At 34.6% G+C, this 14,747-nt stretch overlaps 2 protein-coding genes across 2 annotated transcripts; one reads left to right on the top strand and one right to left on the bottom strand.

The window, feature by feature from the left end:
* Nucleotides 1-7,561: 7,561 nt before the first annotated feature.
* Nucleotides 7,562-10,768, bottom strand: LOC139872921 (RAN GTPase-activating protein 1-like). The gene is made up of 2 exons (XM_071860857.1): nucleotides 10,730-10,768; nucleotides 7,562-9,353 (listed from the first exon to the last, which is right to left on the bottom strand). The coding sequence occupies exon 2, from the start codon at nucleotides 9,340-9,342 to the stop codon at nucleotides 7,648-7,650; it is 1,695 nt and encodes a 564-aa protein (XP_071716958.1). The 5' UTR covers nucleotides 9,343-9,353; nucleotides 10,730-10,768; the 3' UTR covers nucleotides 7,562-7,647.
* Nucleotides 10,769-12,814: 2,046 nt separating this feature from the next.
* On the top strand, nucleotides 12,815-14,191 carry LOC139870056 (uncharacterized). The gene is made up of 3 exons (XM_071857909.1): nucleotides 12,815-13,058; nucleotides 13,422-13,993; nucleotides 14,171-14,191. Exons 1-3 carry the CDS (start codon nucleotides 12,815-12,817, stop codon nucleotides 14,189-14,191), a joined length of 837 nt encoding a protein of 278 aa, XP_071714010.1.
* The last annotated feature ends 556 nt before the right edge of the window (nucleotides 14,192-14,747 follow it).

Below are 14,747 nucleotides of genomic sequence, written 5' to 3'. Positions count from 1 at the left end.
GACAGCTATTCCGATATGGATATTCACCTGAATTCCGAAGACAGTGTAACCGGAATGGATCAACCAATCAGCCATCACCTATTCTGGATGAATTGGGGATGGGTTCGTAGCTTACTTAGTCATTGGAGACAAGAAGAAGGCGATCCCTTCCATCCACCACATTGCCCTCTTGGCGAAGAACCTGAAGCACTTACCGGCGAACCTGTTCGTAATACCATTTTCTCTCTCATTTCCAGAGTATCTAGTCATGATTATATACTATCTCACATTCTAAATCTTATTCGTCCGCTCGTCCGAACCACCGATCATCCCGGTATAATAGAAGAAGTCAACGAGCTTCGCGCTCGGGTAGTGGCTTTGGAGAATATGGTGCGAAGGTTACAAACACCAGCAGCAGCACCAGCAGCATAACCAGTACCACCATCATCAACAACAACAGTACCATTACCACTACCAACAACCACATCCGCATCCCACACCTCAATATCACATCTAAAAACTGTACTTCGGATATCAACATCATACGCACCGTAGATACCAAGGAGTGCCAACAACAATAAATGATGAAGTATTGATTCATAACTTCATCGAAGAAATATTCTACGGCGATTATGTAATCTCTAAAATCTTAGAGATTATTTATCCCAGTTCTAACCGTAAATCAGATGAATAGAAGGAAGAATAGAAACCCTGACAAGAATGATGAGTAAGGTACAAGCTAGACTTGTTTTACCAACAGCATCAATAGTACCCTTAGCCTCACCAGCACAGTCTGTGCTGTCAACATCATTAGAATCATCAGCACCTCTAACATCACAAGCTCCGCCAGTTCAATAAAGCACCGTGGATATTATTACAAGTCAACAACGCGTATATTTGTATCAACGAGTTATGAAATATTAACTCATTCCCTCTGAAAAATTTATATGTATATCTTATATATATTTTAAAACCATCATAAATATTTTCGTACTAAGCTATTAAGTATGAATTGAAAAAGGGTAAATACTACTCGGTTAAATTCATATTACTAATATGCTATGATGTACATCCTTCGTTAACAACTTAACCTTCGTTAACTACAATCTCTGTTTCAATCCAATGAATTCCGTTTCATAATAAACCAAGTGTATTATTCAATAACATGGTTGATTTTACACTTTTATCTTCGATGCACTCGAAACTTTCTAGAAAACATCATTTGCACCTTGCGAAGTTTGCAAGAATTCCACGAATATCAACACCCTTCACCGAGGAATATCAATAAGAATAAATAATGAAGTATTGATTTCATTAGCGAAATACTCCGCAAAGATTATGTAATCTTTAATATTTTAGAGATTATTCATTTCTAATTCAAGCCGAAAATCAAATGAGCTTAATATGATATTAACTCATTAAATCTGTATAACATCTGAAGAAAATATACATACATATATTTTCATAAAAACGGTAATAAAAATTCTTTTGTACAAAGTATTAATTGTGAAATCTTTAACGGGTAGGTAATACTCGGGAAATATATAAGTTCACAATTAATATGTTATACTGTACATTCTTCAACTTTGATTCAAAAATTATTAACAATGCTCACAACGATATACAATCGTTTTCATACAAATTCGATTACATATTGACGGATCAGAATCCAAGTCATAACTCTGAACCGGTGACATCATTCTTAGATCTCGACATCTTTCAAAGCTATACTTTGACTTCAAAACTGTGCAAGATCCTTTAGCGTTGTTTTTACCGAAAATAATCTTGCAATCCTTTTCAAAGTATCCAGTTTTATCACACTTCCAACCAACTTCGACTTTTCATATTAGCCTTATTGTGACTTTGATATATACGTTCTTGTTACTGGGAAACCTTTCATGTTCCACCACATTAGCAGTAAATTTACCAACAACTCCATTGATCTTTGACCTTCCGAAAAATCATAATATTCATTGAAATCCTATCATGTACTCATCCACATCTTGTAACAATAATTGCCATATCAACTACCGGGAATTAGCAATCAGTATTTCGAATATCGCAGCAATTCTACGTCAACAGTTATATATATATACATATAATGTCTATCTTCTAGACTTACATACTTCGAATGTGAAGTTTCTGAAAAACATCCCAAACTATGAACTAGTTCTCTGAAATTGGAACAATGCTGATGAAGCAGCAAAAACTGTAAACGACCTTAACAGTCAAAAGTTTAATGATAAAGAATAGTATGGTGGTAAAGCTGAGAAAAAGAGAATGTTTGGAACTGGAAAACAGATTGAGCAAATTATGAAGGAGGCTGTGGATAAATCACAAAGACTGAACCTGCCTTCAAAGAATCCAAATGATTCAGTGTCTGCTGAAATCCTTAGTAAATACCTTGCTCTTTACTCTAAAACCTTTGCCGACAATATTCTTCATCATCATCATTATCTTAAATATTCTAAGATATCATCATATCTTTCATTATAAATATCCTCGATATTTCTGAAGATATTTTCATAACCATTCTTATTTGAAATCATTCATCTCTTCGCGCTATCTGTGTTATAACATAAAAGAAACTATTTTAGTTTCTAACATCTGAAAAATTCGAAATTTTTTTTAATGTTTTGAAGTAGTGTTGGGAACTGAAGCATGAATTAGTATAATATAATGACACTTGATCAACGTGATTATATTACAGTAAGTCATGCTGAGTTTCTAATGGAACGTGATAAGGGTTCACAGATTCCACCCTCATCATGTGCCATGTTACACGACTCTTACATTCTAATCTCTAAACATATCAAGAAAATATTTTTCTTGATGATTCGGTCTTTTCCAGATATTCTGGTAATTTGACAAATCAAGATCGTGCCATTACAATTTCTTTCTTAGAATGTTAGTATTGTTTATCCAAAATTTCATACCTACGAATTCTGAACCATTATTCGCTTGACTTAAAGTCGGGAAGAGAAAACGAAAGCATGAAGCTCCGAAATATAAAGGAGAATATAAGCCCGATAACAACCCTGAAATTTACAAATCGTGTATATCAATGCGTATAGCAATATAAAGACACGGGAGAATGAAAAACACTATAACCCCAAGGTAATGGTAGAAGAAAATAACTTCCTCCGGTGGTAGATGAAAAAGAAGAATGACAGATATGAAAGTTAGGAGTATATCAAGAATCAGAACTGGATGAAGCATTTTCACAATCTTTTGAAAGTATGAATTAAGGAAGAAGATGTAGGAGTGATGAAAATAATGAAACGGAAGTGGTTAATTTATAGCAAAATATCAGACATAGCAATCGAGGCAGATTACGCATTTAATCAAAGGAAATCTTAATTTCCTTAAAATCCGAAGAATCAAATCTTATTTAGATTATGAAGATTTTCTATTCCTTAAATTCCGGAAATCAATTGTTACTACGTCAAGAGATAAGACGCATCTCTATTCTCCATTTCACTCGATTACGATAACTTCTCTCATACGCTTCGAGTAATTGGATTGCTTTATCCATATTGTTCAACGGTGATAAAACTCTATTTACCAACTCATATTCGTCATGAAAACATTTTTATTGTCAGCCATGACGACCTCACTCAAATTTCGGGACGAATTTTCTTTAACGGATTGGTACTGTGACAACCCGGAAATTTTTGACCAAATTTAAACTTTATCTTTAAATGATTTAACGTTTCCGACACGATAAGCAAAGTCTATGAAGTTGAATCTCAAAATTTTAGAACTGTTTCATTACATTTGACTGCTCTCGATGATTCATGAACAATTATATGTATGTATGTATATATATATATATATATATATATATATATATATATATATATATATATATATATATATATATATATATATATATATGCACAAGTAAAAAACGACTTTCCTACAGTAAAACACTATTTGCTACAGTAAAATGACTTTGCTACAGTAAAACACTATTTGATACAGTAAAACACTATTTGCTACAGTGAAACCGTATTTTGCTACAGTGCTACAGTGAAAACTACAGTAAACACTATTTGCTACAGCAAACACTATTTGCTACAGTAACACTATTTGTTGCAGTAAACACTATTTGATGTCGACGAACTAGCAAACAAAAACGGATAAGGCGGCCATGCGATCGCATGGCAAAAACACTGAAAACTCGTGCGATCGCATGGGGTACTGTAGCAGGCCACATACTATAAAAACTCGATTTCGTTCAGTTATTTTTCTTCAATCATTTTACTCAGTATATATTTAAATTATTTATTATTATTATTATTATTATTATTATTATTATTATTATTATTATTATTATTATTAATATTAAGATTAATATTATTATTAATCTTATCATTATTAGTAGTATTAGTATTATTATTATTTATACATAAAATACTACGACGAGGTCATGAGCGTGTCACTTTCAAAATGGGTTTTCAAACGGGATAGAGCTAAGGAAATTATGAGTTATAACTATGGAAGTTATGGGTATTATTCGCAAGACAAACCTAGTGTTTATCATCTCTGTTGCGTCTACGTACTTTCCTGCAATATTGGATCACAATATTGATACGTGAGCATTCATATCTTATCTTTTATATATTAATTGTGTATCCATGTCTAGTGCTCGAGTATATATATTTATGCATGCTTGCATGCTAAATTTTGTCGTTAAACAGTTATGATGAATCACGAAGTAAATACATATATTACTGATAAAAGGTATATGATATGCATGTTTCTGGAAAGCTGGCGAAAAATCAATAACTTTTCATTTAGAATCGCGTAATTTCGGTGAACGAATTAAAAGATATGATCAACTGAATTATGATTGACATTAATTGAAATTGCTTTTGAAACTTGTTTGTAAGATTGATAAATTGGATTTTTGAATATTACCAGCCAAGTAAATGAATCCATATATAAGGCACGTCTTGTTTTGTTGAATTATTGTTAAAATTAACTTTTTGAAACGACTTTGGATAACTTTTTTATGTCGATCTCGAGCATTAGGATTGTTATACACTATGACCTGACCTAGCTTGATAGACATTTATTGACCAACATATGTTCTCTAGGTTGAGATCTACGATTATTTGGTAATCCGAGTTTCAGTCACATTTTGGTGAACGACTTTATATGCTGCTAAGGTGAGTTTCATATGCTCCCTTTTTAATTGCTTTTGCAATCTATATTTTTGGGCTGAGAATACATGCACTTTATTTAAAACGCAATGGATACAAGTACATACTAAATTCTACACTGAGTTTGAACTGAAAATCCCTTAGCTTTGGTAACTAGTAACTGCTAGTTATAAGAACTGGTGGGCGCGAGTAGTTGTATATGGATCCATAGAGCTTGATATCCCCGTCCGAGCTAGAGCACTAGCCTTTTAACGGACGTATGCTATTTGAGAAGCGTACACGTTGGTTTGCGTGTATTATTAAGATGATTATACAAAGGGTACAAATTATATATACGTTAAGTTTAGTTACGAGGGTGCTCAATTTCGTAGAATATTTTGATAAACATTTCTGAATGAAACAACTGAAATCTTGTGATCCACTTTTATATACAGATTATGCAAAACACTAAAACTATGAACTCACCAACCTTTGTGTTGACACTTGTTAGCATGTTTATTCTCAGGTTCCCTAGAAGTCTTCCGCTGTTTGCTTATATGTTATACAAGCTATGTGCATGGAGTCTTACATGGCATATTTTTTGAGGAAACGTTGCATTCACCAAATCATCACCATGTATCATATTTTGACTGCATTATTAACGGAAGTACTATTGTAAACTATTATTTACGGTGATTGTCTATATGTAGAAATCATCAGATGTCGAAAACCTTTGATTTAAATATTCATTTATGGTGTGCCTTTTCAAAAGAATGCAATGTTTACAAAACGTATCATATAGAGGTCAAATAACTCGCAATGAAATCGATGAATGACGTGTTCGTCCATATGGATTTGGAGCGATCGTCACATTATGGCTAGTCCGAGCTCACCCCCGGTTCGTCCCCAGGTGAGAATTCGGGTCTTCCCCGGTTCGTCCCCAGAAGACCATGACATTTGTATCGGATTCGAAAGGTTAACAATAAATCGAGGTCGACATGTAGCTCGATTGTAACAGCATGTGAACGATGAGCATACCGCATGATTAAGCCTAAAAATTGTCCTCAAATTGCTCATGCTTTGATTTGGGTGGCCAAACCCTAGCCTAGTTCCCAATTTCAAAAAAAAAAAAAAAAAAAAAAAAAAAACAATTACTGTACTCCGTGTCAAAGAGATAACGGAATTGACTCACGTCGTCACGTATCAGCAACGTTGCAAAATTATCTACCTCCGTCCCAATTAGATAGTCATGTTTTTTCATTTTGGGATGTCCCAAATTAATAGTCCACTTCCATAAATAGAAAGGAAAAAAGATATTTGATTGGTGGATCTGGAGAGAGAAGATATTTCATTGGTGGAGAAATGAAGTTAATGGGATTTTCTAAAACTGCGTGCCCTTTTATCTGTGGATTATTAAATTGGAACGGAGGGGTAGCGACTTTGGAAGGAGTGGTAATTAAGGAGTTTATATATTTAAAATATTAAATATTAAATTTGCAAAAATTATATTATTATATTATATTATTATATTTATTTATATTTATATTTATATTTATATGTATAATTATATAAGAAACTTATAAACATAAACGTTAACTATTGATTGAAGGATTGGTACTAGTATCTCTTTTTGTTTTTTTTTTGTTTTTTTTTTTTGAAAGGCCCTCTTTTGTTCTTCAATTAATCAATCCCTATTGATCGTAGGAGGTTTAAGAATTCATTACTTTTGTATTATTAACGTTTTGCTGTGTGCACGTTTCACTCGTATATATACTAATTATTATGGGGAGTTACTATTCACAAGGGTAGAATAGTAATTTTCACTCTCCCATGATAATTTCATAAAGTTTCACTTTTTTGCTTATTTAAGAACACATCTACAACACGCATCCTTAACATTAATCACTCCCTTCTTTGATCATACATTCATCAAACACCGACCAATTAACTGATCGCTAACTGAACAAAACCACCCACAGCCACAGCGAAGCGCGGATTTGTTTTTCTCGTTTTTCCACATGTACTGGTAAATGACTAACATCTATAATAATAAAAAAGAATTTGAAGAGAAACGGCCACTGCAACAACCTAATTCAAAAATAGAACCAACAAATAACAAAATCTTGAACAAGCAAGCGTAAATTATTCAAACAAATAACAAAATCTTGAACAAGCAAGCGTAAATTCGAAAATAGAACCAACAAAGCCAAATTTTTGAAACAAGCAAACCTAAATCCAAAAATAGAACCAACAAATAACAAAATCTTGAAACAAGCAAATGGGCACGGCCATATAAGAAGAGTTTAGGTTGTAACAATTTCATCTCTAAAACACATAGAGAATTCGAATACAAGGCAAGAAATCTAAGAGTCTTAATCATACAACAACCAAAACCTTAAAATTCTGATAAATATATTAAAAACTTAACACCCATTCTAATTCTAGAATAATTCTGAATAATGTTATCAAGATAATCATCTACCATAGCATAATAATCATAATCTATAGCTCGTACATAATTCTATTCTTCCTCCTGCTTGATTTCAAGATTCTTGAGCTTTGATCCCAACTCATCATCATCATCATCTGCATCATCTTCATCATCATAATCTTCACCTTCCGGTTCATTGTCATCCAACGGGCCAAGAACATTCGGGAAATTCTTGAATATTTCTTTAACAGTATCAACACCATCTTCAGATAAATAGTTTCCATTTATATTCAATAACCTAAACCCCGGTTTACCTACCACAGCAAGAGACAAAACACGGGCCCCAGCCGTTCTAATTCCATTAGTACTCAAGTCAGCTTCAGTCAACCGTTCAAACCCATCTTTAAGTGCATTTCCAATCACTATAGCACCTTCATCCTTCAATTCATTTTCAGATAAATTAAGTTTGATCAAAGTTACATTTTTTGAGGTCAAACAAGCTGCCAAAGCAGAAGCTGCTTCAGATGTAATGTCATTTCCCGCCATATCAAGAACTTCAAGGGCAGAATTGGAATTTTTTAAAGCTTCAACAAGAGCTAATGTGCCCTCATCCTCCAAGTTTAAGTAGCTAAGATACACCTCAGTAAGATTAGAAAAGACAGAAATACCCTTACTCAATGCAATTCCAGCCTCAACTCCAAACATATTGTCGCGAATATCAAGTTTTCTCAAATTAACTGCATTCAAAAGTGCTTCAGATAATACAACTCCACCTTCAGACCCGACCCGTGTCGATGAACACCTAAAATCTTCAAGAACTGGGGATTCTTTTACAATCTTGGCAATAAAAATCGCCCCTTCATCACCAGTCATATTATTATGAAAATGAAGAATTCTGAATTTCTTTGTTGACGGGATCAATTCACACACAGCTTTTGCAGCTTCTTCTGATATACCATCATTCATCAAATACAACTCTTCAAGGTTGTTTTGTGAACTTAAAAGCTGCCCGAATGCCCGAACGCCCTTTTCACCTAATGCATTATCTGAAAGATTAAGATACCTTAAATCAGTTTCTTTTAAGGCATTTGAAATTATAGTCAGAACTTCAAGAGCTTCTTCTTCGGGCCTCCCGGCAACAATATCTGATAAGTCAACTTCGGTCAACTGTTTGTTAATAGATTTGAGAATGGGAGCAGCAACACGGGCTGAACCCAACCCGAAACTTCTATTACTAAAACAAATCTTCGTATAATTGTTTCCGGGCTCAGTTAATGGTTTCAAAAGTTCTTTAGCCTCATCTTCATCAATGAAGGCCCGAGGTCCTTTGGAGATATCAAAGAAAGTTTCTTGATTTGGTGAAACGGGCTCAAAAATGGTTTCTTGATCCATTTTTGCTTGTGGGCCTTTAGAGATATCAAAGAAAGTTTCTTGGTTTGGTGAAACGGGCTCAAATACAGAATCTTGATCCATTTTTGCTTGTGGGCCTCGTTTAACAGCCTCCACCATAAGTTTACTTGATTCTTTAGCATAAAGTTGTACAGCAGATCCACCATCACCATCGGGCTCGTTTTCAAAGTAGTGGTTTGCAGTTTCAAATGCAGATGATTCTATTTGTTTAGCATGTTCTTCGGCTTCTTCTTTGCCTAAAAGTCCATATTTTCTGGATAAAACAGACGGTGTTGTAAGGTTTTTTACTATACGTTGCACAAGCACAAGCCGGGTCCCGTGGCTAGGTGGCCACAACTTAATTGATCGCAAGCGATTGGGTTCGGTTGAGTCCATTTTAAATTAACCTGCAATCAACAAACAAACATGTAGTTAGCTTGAAGTTATAACAAGTCAAAGATATATTATTTCAATAACAACCTGAAAAATATTTAGAAAGATTTATACATTATAAATACACTTAGGGAATTTTACTGCAACCCATTTTTATAGTAACATTGAACTGAACACGCAAAACTTATGTTGCAAGTATAATATGTGTGGTTAAAAGATTTTCTACTACTATTTAGAATACAATTGTACAGTAATTTCAGATCATCAGCTAATGTGTCTTTCAGGAGCATTTTCACAAATCGTTTTACGTTGCTTCAACACATTTGACGGTTTCCTTTTCAACTTTATATATAATATATATAAACTTACTTGATTGAATGGTCAGAGAAAATACATTCACTCCTAGCTCCTAAGCAAATGTTTAAATAACTACTAGCTTTCATATGCTTAGCAAAACTGACATCAATATACCATATATAAATCTCTTTTTTCACATACATAAATAAAAACTGTTATCTATACTTTCAATTCGCATGAGACAGTGTCATAGTGAATCATTGACTCCTAGCAAGCATATTCGGACAAAAACTAATGGTTATTCGCAAAACCACTTCTACTGTATTAATGTGCAATAACGTGAGAAAGAATATATAAAAACACAATTTTTGTGATACACAACAACTTATGTTATCTTGGAAATCGATAATAAGATACTCAATAATTGTAACAACAAACATAAGAGGAAAACTGTACGGAATGGCAATATTTCTTACTCCTATTACTTAAGGCCCTTAGATGATTACCTGCTCCCCCTATTTGTACAACTTAAGATGATTAAAATGATACATGAAGCAACAATCAAAGTTTATCGCAACAATGGTAACATGATTTAACAAACACATACATACATACAGATTTGACTACTATTGACTTATATAACTGAAGAAGATGCACTATAATATTAAATGAACAGTAAGTTGCAAGTGAGCAACTTTTGTGTATACTAAAAAATCAAAAAAATAAACTAAAACCTATAAATACAAAACAAATCGTAGTGAAAGAAAGAAAGAAAAAACCCTACTGTACAGATTTTTGTATTATATACAACTTTTGATGAATGTAACATTTTGTAACTGTAAATTATTTCAGAGCAAAACACGATAATATAACAAAATTACAAAACAATGATGGCCTAACTTCTAACATCGATAAATAATAGTAAATTTTAAAACAATCGGAGTAATTAAATTTATAAAACCATTACAAGATCTGAATTAAATGCTATTTTGTGTGTAATAGAGTAATGAAATACGAAATGTTACATACACTTATATGTATAAATGTATGATGAATAAAAATTATATTATTAAATTGATGATGAAATATGTACCGGAGATGGAGCAAGTATTTGTAGCGCCGGCGATAACTGAAACCCTTACAGAAAGATTTTGAAATTTGAAAGTGAATAGAAAGAGGCCGAGAGTTAAGGGAGCGTCTGAATTCGTTTCCCCCTTATTTTGTATCAAAAAAATGTGTTGGGCCGTTGAATAGATTTATTTGGGTCAAACTTGACGCAGATGAGATATGTTTTATGGGATTATAGCCAAAATGCCCATTCCCAAACAAAGTCTTGCGCTGGAGCCAAAAAAAAAAAAATTGTCAGGTTGCCCTCGCAAGACGCAAGAAGACTTGCGTCTTGCCCTTGCAAGGCGCAAGCTTGCGTCCTTGCGCCTTGCGAGCTTGCGACCTTATCTGATCAGAAATACGATTTTGTGGATAAGATTTCGTCAGATATCCTAGATTTTTACGGATAACATTTTGTCCCTATATTTAGATTGACCATGAGACTTTGAAATCACAGTCTCATAACAATTTCAAAAGTTTTCAATGCAGAGCTTATACCCACGTTAAGGTACTATTTTAACTATTTTTCACTATTTTTTGTCATTATGAATTGTGTTAATGATGATAAATTTGTTGTTAATATATGTTGTGGGGGTTATTTTGAGTACATTAACAATATACCCATATATATGCCACGAGATTGTTTTAGAATTCGGTTAAGACTCCCAATTGCGCCCGTAAAACCGATGAATCGGAGAATATTGTTAAAAAATGTTCTTCAAAAGATTGAATTCCCACCCAATGCAGCTGTTTCAATGAGATATATTTTTAATAATCATGTTTTTGATATTACTGATGATGATGAAGACTTTCAAGAGTTTTTACAATATGCAATTATAAATGCTCCTATTGATATTTATATTGTCGATAGAGTAATAATGCATCAGCCACAACGAAATCCAGAAACAAAATACTCGACAAACCAGCCACTACTACAACAAAACCAAGAAACCACCAAAACACCAAAAAAACCAAAACCACCAAAACACCAACCACAACAATTGTTACTACAACATGATACCGAAGAAAACCTCGCAAGTAACAATTTCGAAGTGGAAGAACCTGAATTGCCACTTCCAAACACAGAAGAGTTTGATTTGCATAACTATGGTCTTAAAAACGTATGTAAAATTAAAGAATTAAACCACCCGTTTGAGGTACCTCTGGTCGAAGATAGTGATTCAGATGGAGGAAAAGACGGAGACGCGGAATTTCAATATGAAGAAGAAAAGCAAGATCCGTTCTGGAATATGCCAACTCTTTTGAGTCAGCATGAGGAAGAGCGCGAACATACGACTGAAATACCAACCACGTATAGGGTGTCAGATTTAATAAAAGTTCGTCAAACTTTCCTAAACAAAGAAGAGTTTATAAACACCCTTTTTACAAAATGTCTTGAAGAAAACTTCCAAATAAAGCCTGTAAAGTTAGACAAATCTCAGTACACCGCTAAATGTGTGTTGCCAAACTGTGAGTGAAAATGTAGTGCTTACAGAATACGATTCACTGAAAACTTTATGGTAAAGAAACTGCATGACGTACACACATGCTCACGCACACTAATTATGGGAAACAATAAACATGCAACCAAAAAGGTGTTGGGTAGTATGCTTGTGGATTCATTCAAATCTGCAAACCGGGAATATAAAGCAAACGATATACGTGCGGATATAGGCAACCGATTCGGTGTCAGCATATCTTACAATCAAGCATGGAGGGCCAAATGTCATACATTACAGATGCTTCGTGGGAGTAGTGAAGAGTCGTACCAAATGCTTCCTATTTACCTATATAACATTAAGATTCACAACCCCGGAAGCGTAACGAATTTGATCACAGACAAAAAAATAGATTTCTAATGTGTTATTATTTTCTTGGCGTAGTTGTAAGTATCACTATTACCATTTGTTTGCGTCCTAGCGTTCATTGCGTATCTATTAAAAAATATTTGTTTTAACATTGTTCATTCCTGCAGGTTTGATCATTTGTTCAACATTGTCGTCTGATAATCATCGTCGATGGAGCGCATTTGAAGGCAGGATATTTGAGTACAAATTTAGTTGCTGTTGCGATGGATGGCAATAATGGAATTTTGCCACTGGCTTATGGAATTGCTGGCGGCGAGACAAACGAGTCTTTGGATTGGTTTTTGGGCAACCTACGAGACCATTTAATGACTTGTGGAATGAGTGATCGTATGTCAGAGCTTACTTTTATTTCTGATCGAGGTTTGCCAATAGCACGTGGTGTTTCAACCGTGTTCCCCGAAGCGTTTCACTGTTTCTGCGCTCGTCATTTGTTTGCAAGCATTAAAAGTAAATCTTACAAATTCAAATATTTTGAATGGCATTATTGGAAAATGGTCAAAGCTTATCGTGCGTCGGATTTTGAGGATCATCTTAATGTATTTCGAAGAAGATTGAAAGCGTCTTACAAAATTTTAAGTGATGTTGGGTTCCACAAATGGTCTAGAAGTAGAGCTGAACATGTTAGGTATTCATACCTTACTAGCAACAGTGTAGAGTCTGTTAATGCACTATCCGTACATGCTCGAAAACTACCTGTTTGCATGTTATTGGAATTTTTTCGCGCTTCGGTACAAGATTGGTATTTCAAACATCGCAACCAATCGGTTAGTCTTACTTCAACTGTTACTCCATTTGCCGAACATAAACTAGCCAAGAGGACGAAAAAGTTAAGAAGATGGCAAGCAATTCCATCGACAAACAATCTAGTAGAAGTGCGCGATGGACGAAAAAATGGCCTCGTTAATCTAGCAGATAAAGTTTGTTCATGTGAGCAGTGGCAAGGATCAGGCATACCATGCGGACATGTTATTGCAGCAGCACGACTCTTTGGAGTAGCTGATGTTACTCAATTTGTATCTCATTGGTTCACGACAGAAACTTATATAAGTACGTATATGGAACACATCCTTCCTTTGCCCCATCGGTCTGAATGGTCGGATCCGGGGCCCAACGTGCTACCAATTGTAAATCCTCCCATTAAGCCGAAAAGAGCTCCCGGACGCCCAAAATCAACAAAACGTCATCCGTCAACGGGTGAAGACACTGAAAAAATAGTAAGAACATGTACTCGTTGCAAAGAACCAGGTCATAATAGGGATACTTGCAGATCTTCAGTTGATCGAACTGGTGAACCAACCACGAAAAGGGTAGTAAAAACATCGGCCTCAACTTCAAAGTCGAAGAAGGGTAAGGAGAAACTCACTGACAAAGAAGCGTTTCATGTTTATCAGTCTCAGTTTTATGCAACGTGCAATCTAGCGAGCGATAATTAGTAAACCAATCTCCAAGTTTCTGTTTATTTTCGTATTGTATGTTTTTTATGTCATATCGATCGTTGTAATAAATTCTCGAAGTTTATCTATTTTATGTGCGCCCATGTCAGACTACTAATTTTACAGATACGCATGGTCGCAAGATAGACCTTGCGACCACATTAAACCATACGCAAGGTCGCAAGTTCAATCTTGCGCCTATGTCAGACTACTATACATACACGCAAGGTCGCAAGATAGACCTTGCGACCACATTAAAACATACGCAAGCAAGTTAAATCTTGCGCCAATGACAGACTACTACTATACATATACGCAAGGTCGCAAGACAGACCTTGCGACCACATTAAAACATACGCAAGGTCGCAAGTTAAATCTTGCGCCAATGACAGACTACTAATTGTACAGATACGCAAGGTCGCAAGATAGACCTTGCGACCACATTAAAACATAAGCAAGGTCGCAAGTTCAATCTTGCGCCAATGACAGACTACTAATTATACAAAAAATTACACAACTTAACAACTAAGTGTAATACAAAATAATTAGTATTTAAACAGTAATAATAATCATACAACCTGTGCAGCCTTTTTAGCATTTTTTGTCGCATCTTTTTCCTCTGGTGGTGGCGGTAGTGTATCAAAACGTGCACAGAAGAACGTCCTTGCCATTCTGTTCCTATATTCCTGTGCAACCTTTTTTG

This window comes from Rutidosis leptorrhynchoides, chromosome 10 (assembly GCF_046630445.1).
Source record: "Rutidosis leptorrhynchoides isolate AG116_Rl617_1_P2 chromosome 10, CSIRO_AGI_Rlap_v1, whole genome shotgun sequence".
NCBI classification, from domain to species: Eukaryota; Viridiplantae; Streptophyta; class Magnoliopsida; order Asterales; family Asteraceae; genus Rutidosis; species Rutidosis leptorrhynchoides.
The sequence above is the reverse complement of the archived record's forward strand: the minus strand, read 5'-3'. Positions and strand labels throughout refer to the sequence as shown.

Coding starts and splice junctions, on each gene's coding strand:
- LOC139872921 (XM_071860857.1), bottom strand. CDS start 9,342: ATGGACTCAACCGAACCCAATCGCTTGCGATCAATTAAGTTGTGGCCA.
- LOC139870056 (XM_071857909.1), top strand. CDS start 12,815: ATGGATGGCAATAATGGAATTTTGCCACTGGCTTATGGAATTGCTGGC. Junction 13,059..13,421: donor TTTGTTTGCAAGCATTAAAA/GTAAATCTTACA, acceptor AACATAAACTAG/CCAAGAGGACGAAAAAGTTA. Junction 13,994..14,170: donor CTGACAAAGAAGCGTTTCAT/GTTTATCAGTCT, acceptor CTAATTTTACAG/ATACGCATGGTCGCAAGATA.